Below are 25,418 nucleotides of genomic sequence, written 5' to 3' on the forward strand. Positions count from 1 at the left end.
TATACTGCAGTGGTGAAAGTTAGCCAATTAAACAGCCCTGCTGTTCCACTGATAGATGCCACACTTTGACATAATGTCCATTAGCAAATAGCATTAGCATTGTGGGCCAATTTTTTGTCCAAGACTACACTCAATATGATCGTTGTACAGAGTTGATATGTCTACAGCCAGACCCACTACCTAAACAATCAGAAAACTTTCAGCACCAGTACAACACCAGTACTCAGTATTAGCTTGGATCATGTGTTTGGTAGCCCCCAACTCTCAAGGCACCCCTAAAACCCCCAATAGAGCATCCCGAAAGCGGCCAACACAGAGACACCGTGTCCCCCGGCAGCCATCCCCTAACTTCTGCAGGCCTGACAGGCGTCCCCCCTAGGCTCTGGAGGGTTGGAGAGAGCACTGACACTTTGAGTCGTAGGGCTTGGTATATACTTGCTTTACAGTTCAGAAACAGATTGTCATAACACAAAGGACAAAATGTGTCTAGTGATAAATTGTGAGAAATAGAGGAGAATTGTGACCTCTGGAGGAAATTCGGAGAGGGCAATGAAAAACGTGATTCTCCCAGGAAAATCAGGAGGGTTGGCAAGTATGGCATCAACTAAAACACAAGTGTCACATCATCAATGAGTCTGTGAAAAGTCTTATCTGACAGTGAAACGTGAGTGGCAATATGTCTATAAGGCACGAACAGCAGCAACACATCATTCTCAGCAGTTAATGTCACTTAGCATCAGTTTAACATAAGTGATATGCTAATAAGGGCCATAAGTCTGTAAAATGGTAGCTGCATACCAGTAAGTGGCATATATCTTTGAATCAAGCATTAGAATTATAATAAAGAAAGATTTACCAAAGTGTTCTATGGTGAACAACCTCCTGGCATATTTTATTTTAAGACATAATTTCATGTTTTTGGATTATCCTGACATTTTTCCTCTTTCATTTACCTTTACTTTGTGCTGAAAACTCATCTGTTTGCCTCTTAACAGATAAAACTTCCAAACGTCAAGGTGCCTTTGTGAAGGGAAGTTTTCAGGATTTTATAGAGTCAAACCCTAATTTCTCAAGGACTAAAACACTGCAGGAAAAGTTGTAGAATCCTCAGAGACTCGTGGTTAATGATGTCAAAATACTGATCTTTCCCTCGGCAGACGAGGTGTGAGATCTCAGATCCGATGCATCTTTTGAAGTGAAGGCAAATGTATTCCAAGCCAGGAGTGCAGGATACAAGCAGGGAGCTTATTTACAGAGCATTTTCACACCGCCACACATCTGTGCCTCGTACTGTTGCTTCCCTCATAGCTGGATTCATGCAGCTTGTGCATGTGCGCGTGTGTGTGTTTTTGGATTAATGAGTCTCTCCTGGTTGGATTCTTGAATTTCTCTTTTTCCTGTCTGTCTGTCTGTCTGTCTGTCTGTCTGTCTGTCTGTCTGTCTGTCTCTCTCTCTCTCTCTCTCTCTCTCTCTCTCTCTCTCTCTCTCTCTCTCTCTCTCTCTCTCTCTCTCTCTCTCTCTCTGTCGCAGGCCCGGATCATCCCCACAGCTCTCACATGACGACACACATACTCGGATCGAGCACTACGCCAACCGGTAACACACTATCTGCATTCAGCAGCGGCTCCTTGCAGTGTAGACTCACAGTGTTGCGAACAGGATGCAATGAAGTAACCTTTCCTCGTGCTCCAGTTTTGCATTCCCTGCTGCTATCCTCGGCCCTGTGAGCTTTGCAAATAATGGCTCCTCTAGAGAGCTCTCTCAGACACCAGAAACATTTTGATTGATGTGATTTGGAATAATGAATTTGGAGAAAATGTTAAAGCACAGCACACTTCCTGCAATGGGCTGTCTGTCTTCCCCCCACTGTGTTCACGCAGCCGTTAACTCACAGGGGATCGGTTGCCCTAATTCCTTGCTGACGCCGTTCCGGGGAACTTGCAGTCAAAATTCTCATGTTCATTCCACTTAATAGACCTAAAAGCTGATCATTAAAGAGCTTTTTGGTATTTAAAAGCTGTTAGTCACATATTAGAGGTATTTTTACCCCAGAACAAGTCAGATTATTCTCATCTAGTGAAAGCTTCCACACCCACTCAGGCATGTGTAAATGCAATTGTTCACAACCCAGTGGGTCTATTTTAGTAATTTAGCCAGAGCAACCCAATTAAATGCTAACACTAAAGATGTGAACCGACCTTTCAGGCACATGTCATATACAGTCAGTCCAAAAATTGTCTGGTTTTGCATGTGGTTTAATACAGGAGACAATGGTCACAAATCTTCTATATTCCCCTGAAGATGAGATAAAGGTACAGGAAACTAAATTCTCAATTGTGTCTACATATCTGCATTTCGGTACATTTCACTACACTTCGTTGCTAGTTTATTAGGTACAGTACAGGCCAAAAGTTTGGACACACCTTCTCATTCAATGCGTTTTCTTTATTTTCATGACTGTTTACATTGTAGATTCTCACTGAAGGCATCAAAACTATGAATGAACATATGTGGAGTTATGTACTTAACAAAAAAAGGTGAAATAACTGAAAACATGTTTTATATTCTAGTTTCTTCAAAATAGCCACCCTTTGCTCTGATTACTGCTTTGCACACTCTTGGCATTCTCTCCATGAGCTTCAAGAGGTAGTCACCTGAAATGGTTTTCCAACAGTCTTGAAGGAGTTCCCAGAGGTGTTTAGCACTTGTTGGCCCCTTTGCCTTCACTCTGCGGTCCAGCTCACCCCAAACCATCTCCATTGGGTTCAGGTCCGGTGACTGTGGAGGCCAGGTCATCTGCCGCAGCACTCCATCACTCTCCTTCTTGGTCAAATAGCCCTTACACAGCCTGGAGGTGTGTTTGGGGTCATTGTCCTGTTGAAAAATAAATGATGGTCCAGCTAAACGCAAACCGGATGGGATGGCATGTCGCTGCAGGATGCTGTGGTAGCCATGCTGGTTCAGTGTGCCTTCAATTTTGAATAAATCCCCAACAGTGTCACCAGCAAAACACCCCCACACCATCACACCTCCTCCTCCATGCTTCACAGTGGGAACCAGGCATGTGGAATCCATCCGTTCACCTTTTCTGCGTCTCACAAAGACACGGCGGTTGGAAGCAAAGATCTCAAATTTGGAGTCATCAGACCAAAGCACAGATTTCCACTGGTCTAATGTCCATTCCTTGTGTTTCTTGGCCCAAACAAATCTCTTCTGCTTGTTGCCTCTCCTTAGCAGTGGTTTCCTAGCAGCTATTTGACCATGAAGGCCTGATTGGCGCAGTCTCCTCTTAACAGTTGTTCTAGAGATGGGTCTGCTGCTAGAACTCTGTGTGGCATTCATCTGGTCTCTGATCTGAGCTGCTGTTAACTTGCCATTTCTGAGGCTGGTGACTCGGATGAACTTATCCTCAGAAGCAGAGGTGACTCTTGGTCTTCCTTTCCTGGGTCGGTCCTCATGTGTGCCAGTTTCGTTGTAGCACTTGATGGTTTTTGCGACTCCACTTGGGGACACATTTAAAGTTTTTGCAATTTTCCGGACTGACTGACCTTCATTTCTTCAAGTAATGATGGCCACTCGTTTTTCTTTAGTTAGCTGATTGGTTCTTGCCATAATATGAATTTTAACAGTTGTCCAATAGGGCTGTCGGCTGTGTATTAACCTGACTTCTGCACAACACAACTGATGGTCCCAACCCCATTGATAAAGCAAGAAATTCCACTAATTAACCCTGATAAGGCACACCTGTGAAGTGGAAACCATTTCAGGTGACTACCTCTTGAAGCTCATGGAGAGAATGCCAAGAGTGTGCAAAGCAGTAATCAGAGCAAAGGGTGGCTATTTTGAAGAAACTAGAATATAAAACATGTTTTCAGTTATTTCACCTTTTTTTGTTAAGTACATAACTCCACATGTGTTCATTCATAGTTTTGATGCCTTCAGTGAGAATCTACAATGTAAATAGTCATGAAAATAAAGAAAACGCATTGAATGAGAAGGTGTGTCCAAACTTTTGGCCTGTACTGTACACCTTTAATGCAGTCTAAGACAACAGTCCTGCAATTAATCCTCCCTTCAAAATGATCATACAGTTGATCAGCACCTCTCTAAACTAAAATACGAATGACTTAATGACTGTCAATAACACATGAAACTTTTTCAGGATTGAACAAGACCAGTGCAAAAAAGGCTGCAGTGTAATCCCTGTAGGCAATTGAGCTTTGTCAAGTTATGTTCACTAAAAGTGCTCGTTTTTGCTACTGACAGGATCAGATTGTTGTTATAAGTGTCTGACAAGATAATTGAAATGATCCTAACAGAGGCAGACCTTTTTGATTAAGAGGAAGATCCTTTTTGTTTAACCAGAAACAGCGCCACAATCGCCTATGCCATAAAATAAACAGTAATTTAAGCAAGTTTGGAGCCACCATATTTTCACATTTAACTGGGTTAATTAAGTTTTTTTTCTTCCAGCTAAACCAGAATTTGTGATTGTTGGAACAGTGGGAAGATGAATCAAGGCGGTTTTTGGGAGTTTTGTTTTGCTTCTGTTGGTTTATTTAAATGAAGTCTGGTGAGTTTGACCAGTTAATCAAAAAGGATCTAATTCTTCAACAAAGAGGTCTATCTCTGTAGGGATCTTTACCATTATGTTGTCCGATACTTTAGATAATCTGAGTCTGTCAGTGTCAGAAACAAGCATTTTTAGTGGACGTAAGTGGACAGTGTTCAATTGCCCCCATGGATGACTCTGCAGCCTGTTTTGACTCTGCTGGTTGCAGCAGTCTCACTCAATACGGGACCAATTTCAAAAAAATGTTGTTCCAATTAGTGACTTAGACGAAAAGACCATGAGAAAATAAGGTCCAGGTTGAAAAATATTGAAGTTACCCTTTAACAGCAACTGATGACATTTCTAAGAGCTGCTGGCAAAACAACGCTAGTGATGCATATTTAGCCACAGTCTTACAATGTTGAGTAACCTGTACCTTTTAACATCTGAAACATTTAATTCCAGATAGACACACCAGATATTTATGGCTGTATATGACAGTGCTTTGAAATTAGTTTATGCACGATTGTTGATTTTTCTTTTTCAATGGAGAATGGGATACCTTGACAAACTCTATGTGACTCTTTGTACCACAGTGTATTTACCATTTTATGTGAAACTCTTTACTTGTACGTATTATAACTGCAGGGGTTTTCTCATCAAAGAAAAACAGTATTTACATCTAACTTTTTGCACCATTGGTTAAATACTGAATGATTTTTCTGTCAGGGAAGCAAATAGTATACGACTGAACAAAAATGTCAAGATATCCCTTTGCATACAGTGAAACTGAATCTGTTCACATGATGAAGTGATGCATTGACTTTTTGGTGAATAAGCGTTCTGCAGTAAGAGTCCAGTATATGCTAATGCATCTGAGATGTTGCTTGTGCCATCCAATGCGCCAGCATGTGCGTTCGAAAACCTCATCAATACTGGACTCAGAGGAGAGGAAACCCATCAATATTGTTGTGGTGCCACACTGAGTCAATCAGAGCTTATTCACCAAAACATTTCAGTGTTCTTGCAGTTTGCAGTGATCCTAACTGCTCCCCGAAACCCACCGCTGAGGGACAAGAAGCAGACAAATCAATCAAACTATGAGTCAATCAACCAGTTGATCAATCGGTCATTGAATCAGTCAGTCGGCCACTGTTGGCATTCCTCAGTAGAGTCAGTGTGAGGTCTGAGCCACAGGCCGAGTCTTTTATCCCTGCCAGAGAGTGTTTGACACCACTCACTGTTGCCTCAGGCTAACACACACACACACACACACACACACACACACACACACCACACATATATATATACAGTACAGGCCAAAATTTTGGACACACCTTCTCATTCAATGCGTTTTCTTTATTTTCATGACTATTTACATTGTAGATTCTCACTGAAGGCATCAAAACTATGAATGAACACATGTGGAGTTATGTACTTAACAAAAAAAGGTGAAATAACTGAAAAAAATGTTTTATATTCTAGTTTCTTCAAAATAGCCACCCTTTGCTCTGATTACTGCTTTGCACACTCTTGGCATTCTCTCCATGAGCTTCAAGAGGTAGTCACCTGAAATGGTTTCCACTTCACAGGTGTGCCTTATCAGGGTTAATTAGTGGAATTTCTTGCTTTATCAATGGGGTTGGGACCATCAGTTGTGTTGTGCAGAAGTCAGGTTAATACACAGCCGACAGCCCTATTGGACAACTGTTAAAATTCATATTATGGCAAGAACCAATCAGCTAACTAAAGAAAAACGAGTGGCCATCATTACTTGAAGAAATGAAGGTCAGTCAGTCCGGAAAATTGCAAAAACTTTAAATGTGTCCCCAAGTGGAGTCGCAAAAACCATCAAGCGCTACAACGAAACTGGCACACATGAGGACCGACCCAGGAAAGGAAGACCAAGAGTCACCTCTGCTTCTGAGGATAAGTTCATCCGAGTCACCAGCCTCAGAAATGGCAAGTTAACAGCAGCTCAGATCAGAGACCAGATGAATGCCACACAGAGTTCTAGCAGCAGACCCATCTCTAGAACAACTGTTAAGAGGAGACTGCGCCAATCAGGCCTTCATGGTCAAATAGCTGCTAGGAAACCACTGCTAAGGAGAGGCAACAAGCAGAAGAGATTTGTTTGGGCCAAGAAACACAAGGAATGGACATTAGACCAGTGGAAATCTGTGCTTTGGTCTGATGACTCCAAATTTGAGATCTTTGCTTCCAACCGCCGTGTCTTTGTGAGACGCAGAAAAGGTGAACGGATGGATTCCACATGCCTGGTTCCCACTGTGAAGCATGGAGGAGGAGGTGTGATGGTGTGGGGGTGTTTTGCTGGTGACACTGTTGGGGATTTATTCAAAATTGAAGGCACACTGAACCAGCATGGCTACCACAGCATCCTGCAGCGACATGCCATCCCATCCGGTTTGCGTTTAGTTGGACGATCATTTATTTTTCAACAGGACAATGACCCCAAACACACCTCCAGGCTGTGTAAGGGCTATTTGACCAAGAAGGAGAGTGATGGAGTGCTGCGGCAGATGACCTGGCCTCCACAGTCACCGGACCTGAACCCAATCGAGATGGTTTGGGGTGAGCTGGACTGCAGAGTGAAGGCAAAGGGGCCAACAAGTGCTGAACACCTCTGGGAACTCCTTCAAGACTGTTGGAAAACCATTTCAGGTGACTACCTCTTGAAGCTCATCGAGAGAATGCCAAGAGTGTGCAAAGCAGTAATCAGAGCAAAGGGCGGCTATTTTGAAGAAACTAGAATATAAAACATGTTTTCAGTTATTTCACCTTTTTTTGTTAAGTACATAACTCCACATGTGTTCATTCATAGTTTTGATGCCTTCAGTGAGAATCTACAATGTAAATAGTCATGAAAATAAAGAAAACGCATTGAATGAGAAGGTGTGTCCAAACTTTTGGCCTGTACTGTATATAAATACACACATGCTGACGGACGCACATGCTGAGTCACATGCCTCCCTCCAGCCCTGTGCTCTCAGCCCCTGTCGTGTCAAGATCTGGCGGAATCCAGATACCATCCAGCAGATTAAAGGAAGGTGGTAGGGCAAAGAAGTAACATAATTAAGCCTTGAGTGAGCTGATGGCCCCCAAACTGCGAGGTTATCTCTTGTTTCTGTAGCGTGCAGCAGCTTATGAGTACAAATACACTGGCCTGGGCAGATGCCAGTCTGTCACAGTCCATCTGCTTAAATGGTCACTGCCAAGCACCAAGCTTTTTTTTATTATTTTTTTTTTTATTTGAGCACTGATAAAAATCCCCCAAAATCTCTTTACTTTTTGGGCACACACTCACACCACCAGGAAACTGATCTAGTGGAGATAGCGAGGGGGCAATTTAAATCTTTGGCTTTTCGCTCATAGCTGTTTTATCATGATGGATCTGTTGAGAAGCACAGCCGGGAGGTTTGTTTACAAGGCCGTCTTAATGGCCAGACTCTGGTTTCTCAAACATAATACCAGGGTTTAAGGATCAGTTCAACAGAGCTATGAAAGACATATTTTCTCACTTATTGCTAATGGTATCTAGCCATGCATATATTTATCTCCCTTGCCTCCACCCAAATACAATGGAGATGAATAGGATTTTGTTTGTAGGGCTCAAAATATCCTTAAAAAATGACACTTAAAGGAGCTATATGTAAGAAATCTAAAGCAAATAGTCGTAAAATCCTCCTAATATGTCACAGAGACTAAGGAATAATGTTCATATAACATACTGATCTCACCGACAACAATAGTACAGCCAGAATATTCGCATTTAAAAAAAATTTTTTTACGGTCCACAAATCATGTTTATGTTTTGAATTTGTGTTTTGGCCTGTTGCGCCACCCACCGCCGTCTACCAGTCACGCAGTCAGTAGAGTCTCAGCATCAGTTACAGTTACGACTGAGCTACAGCAGCACAGCAAGCAGCATTAGCAGTGTCCCGGTACATAGCATTAGCAGCCGGCATCTCCTCAGCTGTATCCCGGCAGCAGCGTTAGCAGTGTCCCGGTACATAACATTAGCAGCCGGCTCCTCAGCTGTATCCCGGCAGCAGCGTTAGCAGCAGAGAAGCCGGACTTGCTCGAACGGTCCACTGGAAAACTGCAGATCACGGATGCGGCGACATGGCCCTGCCACGGCAGCCGTCCGTGGGCAGACAAATCAGTCTCCAGTGTGCCACTGTCCAGCTACCTCGAATCTGTAGGGGATGGGGGGCAGAAACGACCCGCGGCAGTATTTTGAATTTGAGTGCAGTAACCGTTTTGGCCACATTCTTACATACAGCGCCTTTAAAGCTTAAATAGCAGTGTATTTTTATGGAAACTACTTTCTGCGAGAAAAAAAAAACGGTCTTTATGAAAACTGAAATCTCAGACACAGATATCTCAAAACAAAATGAATAAAACAACAATAAAAACAAATAAAACAAAACTATTTGATATTTAGTGCATTGCTTATGTTCTGTAAAAGGCATTAGTTCATCTGTCCACCTTCTGTACATGATAAAAGTAGGTTCTTGCAAAGAGTGAGACATGAAGATTTGTAGGCTAAATATGGAGCTAGAGCAACGGCAAATAGCCAGTTCCCTAAAATGTTAAGGTATTTCCTTAAGATACAACTTGGCTAGTAATTTAAGTTACTCAGAAGTTCAGTATTACTTTCATGTCTGGTCATTGTGGAGGTAGAGTCTGAAGGTGGTTAGCTTAGGTTAGCATGAAGACTGAAGCAGGGGAAAATAGCTTGCTTTGCTCATTCCAATGTTCAAAGAAAACAACTCCCACAACCTCTAAAGCTCTCTGATAAACGTGTCTTTTAATGTTTGTTACAAAACTGAAATGTAAAAACAAACATTTCGAAGCTTTGGACTAAGCCAGGCTAGCTGTTTCCTCCCATTTCCAGTCTTTATGCTAGGCTACGCTAGTCGACTCCTGGCTTTAGCTTGATAGATAACACAGTGTGAGATCCACCTTTGCAAAAAGCAAATAGAATATTGAATTACTCCTTTTAAAGAATTACAAAAACAACCCTAGTATTTTTTAAGAAACCAACGTCTGTCTGTTTAAACCCTCCCTGGATCCTGTGTTTAACATATGTTGTCATAGTGTTTGTGACTAACGCACCAGAGATGTGACCACTGTAAATCACAGTTAGTGAGGCTGTTACACAAATCAGTCAGACCAAATGGCAGTATTATGCGTTAGACATCTGCCAGTTGCCACTTTTATAGGGCAGCAGCTTTCAAGACAATACGAGCCAACTTGTATAAAATATAAAAAGGCCACATTCTGAAGGTGCAGCTTTAGTTTATAGTGTGTCAGTTTTAAACACTATAAAATGAAGTGCAATAGACAGGAGGTTACAGAGGGCTGCACACAGTGTGTCTAGCATACCATGTTAACTTTTTGTCATATTTACTAAAACTGTCACTATATCCTGACAGCAGTACATGAGACAGATAATCTTCCTCCTCCTTCTTAAAGTGTTTCTCATGGCATTTGCAAGAATTCACCGCTTGTGAACTGTGGTCACACGGTCGAACTGGGCAGCGTTGATCAAACATGAATCAAGATTCTGTTACTAAGTTGCCCATTTCTCACCTCAAATGTTTACAGAAACATATGTTATTGTGCCATTTGGCTGTAAAATGACAAAGTTTGCTCCAGCCAGTGGGCAGTGCTTCATTTTCGCTCGACTCTTTTGAACATGGAAGCCGCATCACAAACTTCTAGGGATATACCCGACTCAGAATTATGTCAGTTGAATTGGTTTTGCCTGTTCAGTACAAATATATATGACTATTTGTTCCTTTTTTCCAGAGTTTGAGAGTTTGAATGGGGGTTTAAATCTTTGACTTTCAGGGGGCAGCTCTAAAAGCGTTTTCATTTTACAGCTAAACAGTACACTAAAATATGTTTCTGGAAACCTTTGAGGTGAGAAATAGGCAACTCAGTAACAGAATCTTGGTTCATGTTTGATCAGCGCTGCCCAGTTTAACCACAGTCCACGAGCTGCGATTTACATGATTTACAGCTGCGTTTTAGACTCTTCAGCTCTGATTGTTCTCTTTCAGCTGCAGTGGATTCATCCAAACAACATAAGAAGCACTACAAGGAGGCAGAGGAACATGATTTTTTATTTCACAGATAATCTGTCTCATGTACTGCTGTGCGGATGTAGTGACAGTTTCAGCAGTTATGAAAAAAAGTTGTTCATATAAAAGTTACCACCTACAGCTGAAAGGGTAAAATGCTAACAACATATGCCAAACACAGAGGAACTCCAACAGTCTCAACAACAAAAAACATCACAATTACCAAAATTTCCCTCATTAGTCCCGCTGCTGTTTGCACAACTAGTGTAACTGGAGATACCCATCCTCATTTTCCTCCCATCAGGAAACATTTTCTGCCATTAGTTCTGTGAAAACCAGCTCCCACAGAGTTGGAGTTTACCCATCACAGGACAACCTGCACATTAGGTTACACCCTGAAAAAACAAAAACACAATCGTGTCAGTAAAATATCTGAATTCTGTTTTGAGGTGGATTTTCCCTCCATAATCTGCTACTTGCTGGACCTTTTGGTTTTGGGACTGACTGCTCTGTTTCTCCCCCCTCCGCAGGTTAGCAGAAATGGAGAATCGTAATGGCTCTTATCTGAATGACAGTATCTCACCCAATGAGAGCATGTGAGAACCGCTTTTTGTTTGTTTGCTTTGTTTTGCCAACCTCCTCACCCACTGATTGGCTCACTGTGTGTGAACTGGCTCTGTCTTCTTTGTTTTCATTGGCTGGTTGTGATATTTGTCAGTGACTGTGTTTACTTGTGCTCAATATTCTGGATACATGTTATGGTTTCATTTGTGTTTGCATCATCGTATCCCATACAGATTTACTGTTTATCTGATATTACCAGGTAATATCAGTACATCTCATGTATTGTATTGATATTGTCCTCAGGGATAAGATTTTCTCTGGGTGATTATGATTGGTATATTAGTTTCATATGCAGCTCGTTAACAAAATCCCAGCATCCCAAGTAGTGGAAGTTTAGTAAAATGTACAGTATATATGTCAGCATATATGTCCACACTCTGTTTAAACTCATCACTGTAACTATGCATTTGCTTTCTCTGATTCCCTGTCTTCAAAAATGTTGTATTCACATAGTACAAAGGAATTTAATTATGTTAAACAGGAAGTTTTGGGTGGTACAGAGAGAGGAACAGAAAACTCTGCTAACTTACTGCTGTTTAGTTATTAGAGCTGGTCAAAATCGTAATAATTTAAATCACAGTGAGCATCTTGGCCTTTAGCATTAAGGTCCGTTCTCACCAGACTCATGGGTCAGAGTTCTCCAAAGTAGAAGTTAATCTGAAAATTCGGATCGACTTTGTAAGTGAGAAAATCCACAGACCGTGGTGATTCCATTAAAATGTATTGATTTTTATAGCAACATTTCGTATTTTTTATTTTAAATACTGATGCTTTACTCTTCTCCATTTCTCAATTTAACCAGCAAGCAACATCTGTGGGTTCTGAAAATTAGATTTCAGTCATAAACACGATGCTGAAATTCCTTTGACAGTAATTCTTAACAGCCAAAGTCTTTAGATGACCTGAAACGATGCTTTCGTTTTTTCTCTCATTTTTCACAAATTTAATTTTAAGGTTTAAGACCATTTCTGTGCACACAAAAGACTCAATTCTCTCAAATTTTGATCACAAATTTGTTTAAAACAATGTAATTGAGCACTTCTCCTTTGGAGGTCCTGAACTAGTGTGGTAACACGGGGTCTGTGGTTGTGAGCTCGGTTGGATATACTGCCAAATTCAGATTCAGTTCACAGGCAACAACTCTGGTGGACATTCCTGCAGTCAGCCTGCCAATGCCATGCTATCTTAAAACTTGTGTTGTGTGATAAAACTCTGCATTTTAGAGTGGCCTTCATGACCACCCCAAGACACACCTGTGTCATAATGATGCTGTTTAATCAGCATCCTGATATGCCTGATATGTCAGGTGGATGGATTGTCTTGGAAAAACAAGTGCTTACCAATATGAATTTTAAGAAATTGGTGACCAAAATTTTTGTCTTTTAAGGATCAGGGAAGTCTTAGACCTTTAACTTAAACCTGTGAAAAATGGTAGCAAAAATAAAACTGTTGCTTCTAAAGTTTTATTGAACGTAAATCCTCTTTGCAGTCATCCGTTTATGAGTCCAAATCATTTAGTGTGTAATGAACTTTGACGGTAACGTTGTGGTAACTTGAGTGGCCATTGGTAGATTACATGTAATATTTGATGAATTAAGTGACAAGTGATTGAAGTAGCGCGTTGGCGATTTAATATTACACTTCCATAAAGTTGAAAGTGGCTTATGAGAAACTAAATCAAAGCAGCAAAGGCTGAGAAATCCTTACTTTTCGTCCACAGCATGGGTCAAACCCCAAAACCAAAACTGTAAAAGCAGAGTAATATTTTTCTTCATCTTACAAAATGTATTACTGTGTAATATGCATAACATCTGTTTTTTTTATTCAAATGAAGAAGATGCAGTCACCAGGTGTGCTCTGATTTTATTTAAATTACTGTTTTCAGCAAGCTAAAAAGAAACTTTGGCTTTAAACTTAACTCTGAACTTTAAAATCAGACTTAATCCCACAGATGTTAACAGCTAATAGTCTTCAGATGCATTCAGATGTAAAACATGTCCATGTATTATAGTGTTGTTTATGTATCAAATATTCAAATCCATGCACCCATTCTATATTTTGTATGGCTGCAAGACAAATTTCCCTTCTTTGTAATAACTGCACATGGAATCTGACATGCAAAGGTAAGCCTGTAATTAAAATTTGAAGCAAAAGAACAGCTCCAGTGGAACACATCAACATAACTTTCGAACTCCGCTTGCTTGATGAAGTGAAAAATGTGAGCAGAAAGCATCCAGAAGCTGTTTTAAACCAGAGCACAGAGAGCTACGCACTCCTCCCATAATGAGTTCTACTTTCAAGTCAGCAGTCGTCTTAAAGGGGATTTGTTGTTTTCATCAGCACATATCTGCAGCTCCTTTAGTATTCGGAGTGGATGATTGGCTGAGCTGAAAGCAGTGCAGTGAACGCAGCAGCATCTAAACACCTGGCCTAATTAAAACCCTCCAAAACTCTGCGGGCCGCGTGTGTGATCAGTCTGAGTTGGCAGAGCGTGGCCAATCGAATCACTCCAAATATCCAGTGTTGCAAACAGAGTTCAGGACAAATGTGTTGTAAAGACGACAGCTCTGGCCCTCTCTCTGTCCCCCGCTGTGTTTTAGACTCTTCTTCTGTGATGCAGTCCTGTTCCACTGTTCTTTTAGTCAGTTGCTGATACCCCCCCCCCCCCCCCCCCATTTTCCTTTGTCTGTGTTTATGTTTGGCATGTGTGTGCATTTGCAGTGATGACGAGCACATGTTGATCCAGCACTACTGCCAGTCTCTGAACCAAGGCTCTCCTCTCAGCCAGCCCCGTAGCCCTGCACAGATCCTCATCTCCATGGAGACAGAGGAGAAGGGAGAGCTGGAGAGGGTCCTGAATGACCTGGAGCAGGAGAACAGGTCAGTGAATGGACCCTTCGTTATTAAATCCTGTTGGCTGCATCTTTACTCTAACCTGAACTTGGCTCTAACTCTAGCAGGATCTGTTGTTGAAGAGACTTGATTCATGCATAAATGACAAAGAGCTCGCTGAATCTGAAACAGTCATATTTCTAAAAGCTAGGTTCTTCAGAGGTCTGGGGTTCACATTTTAATATTGCATCTTGAAACCTTGAAAATAGGGGTCAGCACGTCTAGATCCACGCCTTTGCCTGCCACCTATCTGACGATGCAAGTGACCACACGCAGTTGTGAGCCCACAGGGTGGTGGATTCATATAGTTCTTTACGGCTGTGTCCAATCAGATGCTTGCCGGAAAGCTCCCCTCCTGGGTCTGGCTCCAGCAGGGGGCCATGATGTCTTTGTTCTTGACGAGGTGCTTCAGCTCCCTCTTAGCTGATTCATATGGGTTCTGTTAATCGGTCATAAGCTCCATTCCTACTCGACAAAACCCACCAGCAACCACTAACATCTGGCCCTTCTCTTAATGGGAAAGGTTGCAATCGACATTAATTCCTGGGACGTGCGCTACAAATCCATTCGCACCAAGATTGAAAGACAGACTGAATAAGTAACAGATATTAAAACAAAAAGCAACCACCGTAACATTTTCATTGGCCTCCATGCTGCTTTCTGTTATTTACTAACCAGATTTCCAGCATATTTATGATATCTGATTAAAAAAAAGAAAGGCATACATGGTAATTTTGGTGGAAAAGGGTAGCAGTTTTGCCCTTCACCTGGGACCAGTTTGCCTTGGGAGACCCTACTGGCGGCTATTGCCCCCAACATCAAAGCTCACAGGGTCACAAACCCCTCCGCTAAAATAAGATGGCAGTTCTCTGATTCGTGCACCCCAGGTTAAGTAGTTCAAGTCTTTTGGGGTCTTGTTTACGAGTAGAGGTAAAGTGGAGCGTGAGATTGATAGGAGGGAGCTGATGGGGATGCCTCCTCAGCTTTTCTAGGCAGGTCCAGCTGATAGGGCATTATATATCTCATCGGGTTTGGGAATGCCTCAGGAGCCTTTGGACACAAATACAGTTTGTCTTTATAGATTATATTGATGCGGAATTGACAAGAATACTGTTGGCACATGCCGCCTTTTATCTTATGTTTCTAGTGTTATGTGTCTTTGTGGATACGTAACGAATTGTTAAATGTCATTTTCTTAAAGGGAGTTTGGTTTTATATTTTCCAGCAGAATCTAATTGTAGTCTTGCAAATAGTGACCCTGGAAGATCCCCAGTCTTTGCAAAACTTTATAGTGTGTGACTAAAAACTCACCTTGTCTTCAGATGTGAGCGGGCGTCAGACTTAAGTCTTTTCAAAGTTTTTTCAAAGCCTTCTAGTGTACGGTAGCATTAAGACTGTAGCTGTATAACCCTTGAGTGTATTCAAATGAGCAAGGGTGCATTCAGTTGCTTGAATATAACTTTTCATTTGTAGGAAGAATACTGTGGTATTTCTTCTTTCAAAAATTAGACAGTGTAGCTTTAGAGGAAAAGGCAACTTGTGCGTTCTCTTTAATCTTACAGTTCACACTGTAATTACCCGACAGCCAGAGAGAAATCCTGTGTTATCCTTCTGTAAAGTTGTTTTGCTGCCATGTCCCATTTTCTAGTGAAAACTCCACCCAGCCACATAGATCAAGTTTTTAATTTTCATGTTTATTTTAAGTGCTAAGTTGGATTTATGTATATTTCTGACAGGGTTTAAACGGGCCTGAAAATGTCTATGATTTAATTACATGAATCTTCAACCCCAGTGAAAATGTTCTTGTGAAAGGGCAGGCAGCCAAGTACCAGTGTCCTCCTCTCTGCCTCGGATTTAATCAGTCCTAGGATACAAATGTCCTAAAATAGAAATCAATAAAGACTGAACATTTGACGTCTGTAGCAGACATGGTGTTTTTTAATAGGCTTCCTCTTTCAGCCCTCTCTTTGTTTATTCCAACAGGGGGATTTTGTTGAAACAAAAAGATAAAGAGTGACTGCCTCATGCATGGGGGATGACTGTTACTGATGGATGTTTACTGTCACTGTTTTATTTATATCTTTCACTGTGTTGCTGCAGTGACCCAGCTTCCCCTCTATAATCAATAAAACAAAAGATCACATTTTTTCCCCAGCAGTGGGTGTTTGGTATTTCACATGTATATCAGAGCTGCCGCAGCGGATTAATTCCTCTGATGCCCTCGCCGCAGGAAGCTGCAATCTGAGTACGACCGTCTGAAGAAGGCCCACGACAGGAAGGGCCTGTCTCCGCTGCCGTCGCCCCCGGAGATGCTCCCGGTGTCGCCTCAGAGCGCACGCGATGCTGAGCTCATCGCCGAGGCCAAACTGCTGCGGCAGCATAAAGGACGTCTGGAGGCACGGATGCAGATACTGGAGGACCACAACAAACAGCTGGAGTCCCAACTGCACAGGCTGAGACAGCTGCTGGAGCAGGTACACACCAGCAGGAACACGGACTCATTCATAAACTGTGGCACACTCATATATATGCTGTGCATACTTTGTCCATTAACCAAATATAAATATCTGATATGTGTAGCTGCTCAAATCAACTGTTTAATTAACCTACATGCCTCAGCACTTTGTCTAAAACCAACATCCTGAACAAAAACTTGTTAAGGATATTCACATTGATAATCCTCAGTTTTTAAAAGACATGATTTTTTATGTGTGATTATTAACCATATGATGAGACCTGCTAGATGTCAGGTTTCCTTTTACACATTTGCACCACATAGGTTCACATTAGGTGACGTCCAGTAGCTGCTGCATGTGCCCCATATGACATGCCGCAACAGCTGTTTCTGAGATCTTCCCTCTGCTGACTTTGGCAGAGAATTGTTCATAAATTCCAAAATGATTCAGAAATCTGCTTTTGATTTTCAAACAGTGGCCTTATGTAATGTTGTTGTTACAGGCTGAATAATGGAGTCACTGGTCATAACAATCTGTTGCTAACATTATCAGTTGCCTGCATATGACGTTTAGAGAACGCTGGTAAATTGTTGTGTCTACTGATAGTCTGCATGTGAGGAATTAAGGGGACATCTCTACGTTATAGCTGCAGAAAATAACCTGGGTTACACTTATGGTACTTACGACTGATCTGTTGAACAGGTGGAAACACTTAATTTACTTTATGTATTAAACAAGTTGAATTTTCAGTGAAGTTGGAAAAAAAACTAGGCACTTCACAGCAGGTAGAACCACTTTGCACCAATCACAAAAGGTTATGTTTTGATTAAATACTTTGCCGCATATAAACACACATCTTAACAGAGCCCCTTGTTTTAGAATCAGTATCAGAATCAGAGTAAGATATATCACCAAGTTTTCACTTACAAGGAATTTGCTTTGGTTTTTGTTGCATACATTAAACATACAATAAAGATATTAAGATGAATAAAAAGTAACTCAAAGCACTTCAACACTGAAGAACATAAATATAGAATAGAAAAGTTAAAGAAAATGTCCATGTAATGTCCATGAAAATGTCTATGTAAGTGCAGATAGTGTTTCAGTCCAGTTACAGTCAGGTGGAAAGTCACATTGGCACAAGCTGGCAACAGCCCCACAGTCAGATATAACTACAGAGATGACTGAGATAATAAGAAAAGCAAATCCTGTGCACAGAATTATTACAAAACAACCTCTGCCTGTTCAACATCTGATGTTCCACGTGCGCTTGAGCAAGGCAGTGAACCCTCGCATGCTATAGTGACCAGCAGCAGAGGAGCCAGCTCCTTTCCTGGATCCAAAAAAAAATAGAGCCTTTAAGTTGATGTGAAGTTCCCACCAGTAAGCTCAGACTGAAGTAGCTTCCTCCACACTGTCTGACTGCCAGTAACAGCTGACACACACACAGAGGATCAGGCCAACTCCTTGGTCCCACACACACACTTCACTTCCCTTTTGACTCCTCTAATTAAGCTGTGCGGCGTGGCTGCCAATTTGTTGTGTATCTAATGCATGTGCGTGCCTGTGTGTGTGTCAGACGGATTCCAAGGTGAACGGCACAGCACTGTCCTCTCCCTCCACCTCCTCTCAGCGCTCAGACTCCTCCCTCCCTCTGCTCCGTGTGGCTGCCAGCCAGACTACTGATACAATGGGTAAGAACACACACGCACTTATATCCTTTAATATGCATCTACCTTTTTTAAAAGCACGGATATAAATAGAGGTGTTTGATTTCACAGCTTGTACAGACCATGCTGTTGGACAGTGTTGTACATCTGACGACAAAGCACTGTTGAAATGTGTGTGTGTGTGTGTGTGTGTGTGTGTGTGTGTGTACGTGACTGGTCATTATTTTAGACTGACTTTTGAAAGTGGAAAAGCGTCATCTCCTTTTTGTTTCAGGTGATGACGAGCTGTCCAGCCCTTCCCAAGATGCATCTGGACTAGAGGAAGTGATGGAACAGCTCAATAATTCCTTTCCTCATAGCCAGGGTATGGAACACCAACACCACCGTGTCTTGCACATTGTCCACATTGTCACTCAGAGGTTTCATACCCCAGTCTAGTCAGGGAAATGTAAGAGTTCTGTTCTCTGCTCCCACTATGATTTTTATTCACAGGGGCTGTACAAGGTTTTCATCGATCAGATCTTTTTTAGACACAAGCAGCATCAACATCACATTATATTCTGTTGTCTCGTCTTAAAAGGCTTTGGCTGTAGGTCAAGATTACCATGTGAATGAAACCATCATCAGACAACATGAACAGTCAGACAAAAGCCAAAAATGAGAAGTAAAGAGAAGACAAAATGATGGCATTATTTATAAATGAAAAAAACACAAAAAAACCTTGACTGAATTCACCAAAATTGCGGGAAATGAGGCTGCAACTAATGACCAAATTCTAGTCAATACTTGCTCCATCTCCAAAACATTAGAAACTGTGAAAAGAGCACAAGGTGATATAGTGCGATGAACACAATAACATAAGTAACAATGCAGAAACAAACAGAATGACAATTATGTTGATCACTGTTGCCCCGCTGCATGCTGGGAGGTTCTCTACATGTCTTCCTCAGGATGCCACCTAATAAACTTCCTGTTATCAGCTCTGAGAAGAACTCTTAGTAAAACAGAAAACATCCAGGATAAATACATAGTTTAGCCTATGGGATAAAAAATACACTGGGTGACCACACTGCACTTTTTACAGTGTAAAGAAAAAAATGGAAATTGCATGATATAAAATCAGAACAAAATTGCTAATTATAACATGGTACTTTTTCCTCCTGCTTAGCTCAAGAGTTTTTTGGATGTGCGTACCTTTTTCCTTCCAGTCAAATGCTCTCATTAAACTTAATTACAGCTGTAAGCCTAAAGTAAAGCGTTACCTGCCCTTCACTTGTTTTTCTTCCTCTCTGTTACTGACACGAGGCTGATTGTGTTTCCTCTTTCTTCCTCTCTTTTCTTCCTTCCCTCTTTTTCTCCGTGAGCCAGGAGGGAGAAGGGGACACCCATGAGAGGTTAGTGGCTCAGCTTTCTCTCCCCCCCACTGTCTCATCTCATTTCCCCACCACCAAATTTAAAAAAGTACTGAAGTACACTTCATTTTATAACACTTCCATGAGCCCTTGATTAATGTACTAACAGTGTGCTATTTTTAATGTATTAGAAATGTACTTGATATATAATTAATATATTATAAGTGCTACTTGAGACATATTGAAATAAAACTAAGTGTACTTGACTGTACTATTTAAGGCACCATTAAAATGCACTTAAATTTATTTATGTACATCTTTTATTAATAATGCTGTACTTTTTAAAAATATACTTTAATCCAACTTTTTATACCGGGACATTTTTCAACACTACAGCACTATTAGAAAGTTGTACTTAAGTATATTTATGTACATTTCAGTGGTCTCATAATAAAACAGGCAAGTACACCAAATTGAAACAATTTTTATATCTTAAATAGCACCATTAGCATACCAAGTAGATTTTTAGCACATCGAAAATAGCACACTTTTAGTACATTGCTTGTAAGTATATTAAACATACTTAGATTGTCTAGTTCACCCTACTTCTGTTTTTTTTTTTTTTTACCTTAGCCCCGAAAGATTATTTCCATTTCATGCAAGTACCATGTGTGTACCACTTTGGCTTCTATCAGAATCCGAAACCATGAGAAAAAAATCTAATTATTGGCTTAATAAGGGGACTGAATTTTGGATGTTGTTGTGAGTAGAACTCAGCATAAAACATCCCAAAAAGTGGAAATGTCATGGTACAGTGATGCAGTGGAAAAAAACATATATGTCCTCCCTCCCTGTCCCTGTTTTTAATTTCCGTTCCCTTTTCTGTCCTCTGTCACACTGACGCTCTGTTCTGCACAGTAGGGAGTAGTGATGTGTGTATGAGTGTGTATGTGCATAGAGCATCTCTGTGTGCATGTAGATTTGGGATGAGGTGTTAATGCCACGCTACAGTTCACAGTGTGGGGCTCACCCTACAATGCAACCACAATTTAATGTGATAAAAACAGCTAGATGTCTGTCATGTTCTGTTATTTCTGAGGCATACATTGTATTTCTCTTAAAATGGTGGATTCCCACAATGTTTCATTTCACAAAGTGTAGTAAAATTTGTCATTAATGTTATATACAGTCAGGTCCATAATTATTTGGACAATGATACGGTTGTCGTCATTTTGGCTCTGTACACCACCACAATGGGTTTTAAATGAAACAATGAATACCTGCTTAAAGTGCAGACTCTCAGCTTTCATTTAAGGCTTTTTTCAAAAATGTAGTATGAACCGTGTAGGAATTACAACCATTTCTTCACACAGTCCCCCAGCTTTAAGGGCTCATAAGTATTTGGACAAACTAACATAATAATCAATTAAACAGTCAGTTTTAATACTTGGTTGCAAATCCTTTACAGTCAATGATTGCCTGAAGTGTTGGACACATAGGCATCATCAGATGCTGGGTTTCTTCCCTGGTGATGCTCTGCCAGCCCTTTACTGTAGCCGTCTGCACTTCCTGCTTGTGTTTTGGGTGTTTTGCCCTCAGTTTTGGCTTCAGCAAGAGAAACGCATGCTCAATTGGATTCAGGTCAGATGATATGACTTGGCCATTGCAGAACATTCCACTTCTTTGCCTTAAAAATGTCTTTGGTTGCTTTTGCAATATGCTTCAGGTCATTGTCCAACTGCACTGTGAAGCATCGTCTAATGAGTTTTGAAGCATTTGGTTGAATCTGAGCAGATAATGGTGCCCCAAACACTTCAGCTTTCATCCTGCTGCTCTTCTCAGCAGTCACATCATCAATAAATACAACAGAACCAGTTCCACTGGCAGCCATACATGGCCATGACATAACAGTACCTCCACCATGCTTCACTGATGAGGTGGTGTGCTTTGGATCATGAGCAGTTCCTTCCCTTCTTCCTTCTCTTGACTTCCCATCATTCTGGTAGTTGATCTTTGTTTTATCTGTCCATAGTATGCTGTTCCACAACTGTACAGGCTTTTTAGATGGTTTTTGACAAACTCTAATCTGGCCTTCCATTTTTAAGGCTAACCAATGGTTTGCATCTTGTGATAAACCCTCTGTATTTATTCTAGTGAAGTCTTGTCTTGCTTACAAGAGCAGCAGGATGAAAGCTGAAGTGTTTGGGGCACCATTATCTGCTCAGATTCAATTAAATGCTTCAAAACTCATTGGACGATGCTTCACAGTGCAGATGGACATTGACCTGAAGCATATTGCAAAAGCAACCAAAGACATTTTTAAGGCAAAGAAATGGAATGTTCTGGAACGGCCAAGTCATATCATCTGACCTGAATCCAACTGAGCATGCGTTTCTCTTGCTGAAGCCAAAACTGAGGGCAAAACACCCAAAACACAAGCAGGAAGTGCAGACGGCTGCAGTAAAGGGCTGGCAGAGCATCACCAGGGAAGAAACCCAGCATCTGATGATGCCTATGTGTCCAACACTTCAGGCAATCATTGACTGTAAAGGATTTGCAACCAAGTATTAAAACTGACTGTTTAATTGATTATTATGTTAGTTTGTCCAAATACTTATGAGCCCTTAAAGTCGGGGGACTGTGTGAAGAAATGGTTGTAATTCCTACACGGTTCATACTACATTTTTGAAAAAAGTCTTAAATGAAAGCTGAGAGTCTGCACTTTAAGCAGGTATTCATTGTTTCATTTAAAACCCATTGTGGTGGTGTACAGAGCCAAAATGACGACAACTGTATCATTGTCCAAATAATTATGGACCTGACTGTGTGTGTATATATATATATATATATATATATATATATACAGTACAGGCCAAAAGTTTGGACACACCTTCTCATTCAATGCGTTTTCTTTATTTTCATGACTATTTACATTGTAGATTCTCACTGAAGGCATCAAAACTATGAATGAACACGTGGAGTTATGTACTTAACAAAAAAAGGTGAAATAACTGAAAACATGTTTTATATTCTAGTTTCTTCAAAATAGCCACCCTTTGCTCTGATTACTGCTTTGCACACTCTTGGCATTCTCTCCATGAGCTTCAAGAGGTAGTCACCTGAAATGGTTTTCCAACAGTCTTGAAGGAGTTCCCAGAGGTGTTTAGCACTTGTTGGCCCCTTTGCCTTCACTCTGCGGTCCAGCTCACCCCAAACCATCTCCATTGGGTTCAGGTCCGGTGACTGTGGAGGCCAGGTCATCTGCCACAGCACTCCATCACTCTCCTTCTTGGTCAAATAGCCCTTACACAGCCTGGAGGTGTGTTTGGGGTCATTGTCCTGTTGAAAAATAAATGATCGTCCAACTAAACGCAAACCGGATGGGCTGGCATGTCGCTGCAGGATGCTGTGGTAGCCATGCTGGTTCAGTGTGCCTTCAATTTTGAATAAATCCCCAACAGTGTCACCAGCAAAACACCCCCACACCATCACACCTCCTCCTCCATGCTTCACAGTGGGAACCAGGCATGTGGAATCCATCCGTTCACCTTTTCTGCGTCTCACAAAGACACGGCGGTTGGAACCAAAGATCTCAAATTTGGACTCATCAGACCAAAGCACAGATTTCCACTGGTCTAATGTCCATTCCTTGTGTTTCTTGGCCCAAACAAATCTCTTCTGCTTGGTGCCTCTCCTTAGCAGTGGTTTCCTAGCAGCTATTTGACCATGAAGGCCTGATTCGCGCAGTCTCCTCTTAACAGTTGTTCCAGAGATGGGTCTGCTGCTAGAACTCTGTGTGGCATTCATCTGGTCTCTGATCTGAGCTGCTGTTAACTTGCGATTTCTGAGGCTGGTGACTCGGATGAACTTATCCTCAGAAGCAGAGGTGACTCTTGGTCTTCCTTTCCTGGGTCGGTCCTCATGTGTGCCAGTTTCGTTGTAGCGCTTGATGGTTTTTGCGACTCCACTTGGGGACACATTTAAAGTTTTTGCAATTTTCCGGACTGACTGACCTTCATTTCTTCAAGTAATGATGGCCACTCGTTTTTCTTTAGTTAGCTGATTGGTTCTTGCCATAATATGAATTTTAACAGTTGTCCAATAGGGCTGTCGGCTGTGTATTAACCTGACTTCTGCACAACACAACTGATGGTCCCAACCCCATTGATAAAGCAAGAAATTCCACTAATTAACCCTGATAAGGCACACCTGTGAAGTGGAAACCATTTCAGGTGACTACCTCTTGAAGCTCATGGAGAGAATGCCAAGAGTGTGCAAAGCAGTAATCAGAGCAAAGGGTGGCTATTTTGAAGAAACTAGAATATAAAACATGTTTTCAGTTATTTCACCTTTTTTTGTTAAGTACATAACTCCACATGTGTTCATTCATAGTTTTGATGCCTTCAGTGAGAATCTACAATGTAAATAGTCATGAAAATAAAGAAAACGCATTGAATGAGAAGGTGTGTCCAAACTTTTGGCCTGTACTGTATGTGTATATTTGTATATATATATATATACATATATGTGTGTGTGTGTGTGTGTGTGTGTGTGTGTGTGTATATATATATATATATATATATATATATATATAATGGTTTATTTGTTCCTGCAAACATTCAATACAGTCCGAGTGTAACAGTGAATTTAAAACATGGCCTGTTTGTTTACCGCTGTGCCATTTTCTGCATGTTCCTTTGTGCTCATATTTGGCCCACTAGGGGTGCCATTGTAGCCTCATCACCAGACTTTTCACTCCATTGATTTTTTCATTTGCTTAAAAAATGGGAGATGTGCGCGGTGATTCATAGATCTGGAACCAAGCTGGTCTCATTGTACATTTCAAGCAAAACCTAAGCAAGAGGGAGTTTGCTTGACATTTTACGATCCAAATAGCATCATGGGGTTTTTATTCCGAGGCTACGGGCTTAAATCATTGCTGATTTCTTGGTCACATTAAAAAGGAATCTTAGGGAAAGCTTTTCAATCAGAATTTACAAATCAGATGTGATGGTAGGTGCAGGTGATTGGAGCACGGTGTCTTTGAAAAAGGCCTGTGCAGAGCTCTTAATCACTGATTCATGAAGCAAAGCCTGCAAGATAGTTTAAGTAGTCACCTCCAATCACCATTGTACTCACATACTGTCCATCCAACTCACCCTTTATATTATGGTGGTGTACTTAAGCCAGCAGTGCTCTGCTCACTCGCTCGCCATCTTTGCGGTGTGTCCCACCCTGTTGGCCCTCGTCAGTCCCTGTCAGCTTTATTTCAGCCAGTTCAGCACGTTTAATTGTCAGCGATTGAAATCATTTGATTGGCAGTTCAGCTCAGCACACAAGGAGAGAAAGGGAAGTGAGGAAAGTAAAGAGACAGCGAAAGTCAACAGGGAGTCAGATTGAAACAAACTTGCTACATGAGGTAAGATTATTTTTCTTTAGACATTTGGCTCTTTAGCAGAAAATGTTTCCTGATGCTTTGTGTTTTTGTTCACTGGCACACAGTAAATATGCTTTAATCTTTCGACATTGGATTGTGTTAACATGTGCTAACTGGTTGCTGTTGTAGACAGTTATTTCTTCTTATGCAGGTGCAGAATGTACATGCTGGTTGCCCGATGACAGTAGTCTCTGCGGTGTGTTCATGTGCAGCTTTCGTCACCTCTTGTTCTTTTATGTTGCCTAATTAAAGCCTCACAGAGCTGTTGGCGTGGCTGTAGATGTTTTGTTTCATATGTAGCACACATATTAGCCCATTTTTACCG

General features: G+C 41.3%; 1 protein-coding gene across 20 annotated transcripts in view; it reads left to right on the forward strand.

The window, feature by feature from the left end:
• dmd (dystrophin) overlaps window positions 1–25,418 on the forward strand; it is a 376,736-nt gene that overhangs the window by 347,957 nt on the left and 3,361 nt on the right. For 11 of the 20 annotated variants that reach the window (XM_033615818.2, XM_078165593.1, XM_033615819.2 and 8 more), the window contains 6 exons: window positions 1,531–1,596; window positions 11,193–11,258; window positions 14,008–14,166; window positions 16,409–16,652; window positions 18,214–18,328; window positions 18,579–18,668. In XM_033615818.2, the coding sequence (XP_033471709.2) occupies window positions 1,531–1,596; window positions 11,193–11,258; window positions 14,008–14,166; window positions 16,409–16,652; window positions 18,214–18,328; window positions 18,579–18,668 (740 nt within the window). Of the gene's footprint in view, window positions 1–1,530; window positions 1,597–11,192; window positions 11,259–14,007; window positions 14,167–16,408; window positions 16,653–18,213; window positions 18,329–18,578; window positions 18,669–19,672; window positions 19,699–25,418 lie in introns of all 20 variants that reach the window. The other 9 variants (XM_078165599.1, XM_078165595.1, XM_078165600.1 and 6 more) reach the window with 3 other exon arrangements.

This window comes from Epinephelus lanceolatus, chromosome 24 (assembly GCF_041903045.1).
Source record: "Epinephelus lanceolatus isolate andai-2023 chromosome 24, ASM4190304v1, whole genome shotgun sequence".
NCBI classification, from domain to species: domain Eukaryota; kingdom Metazoa; phylum Chordata; class Actinopteri; order Perciformes; family Serranidae; genus Epinephelus; species Epinephelus lanceolatus.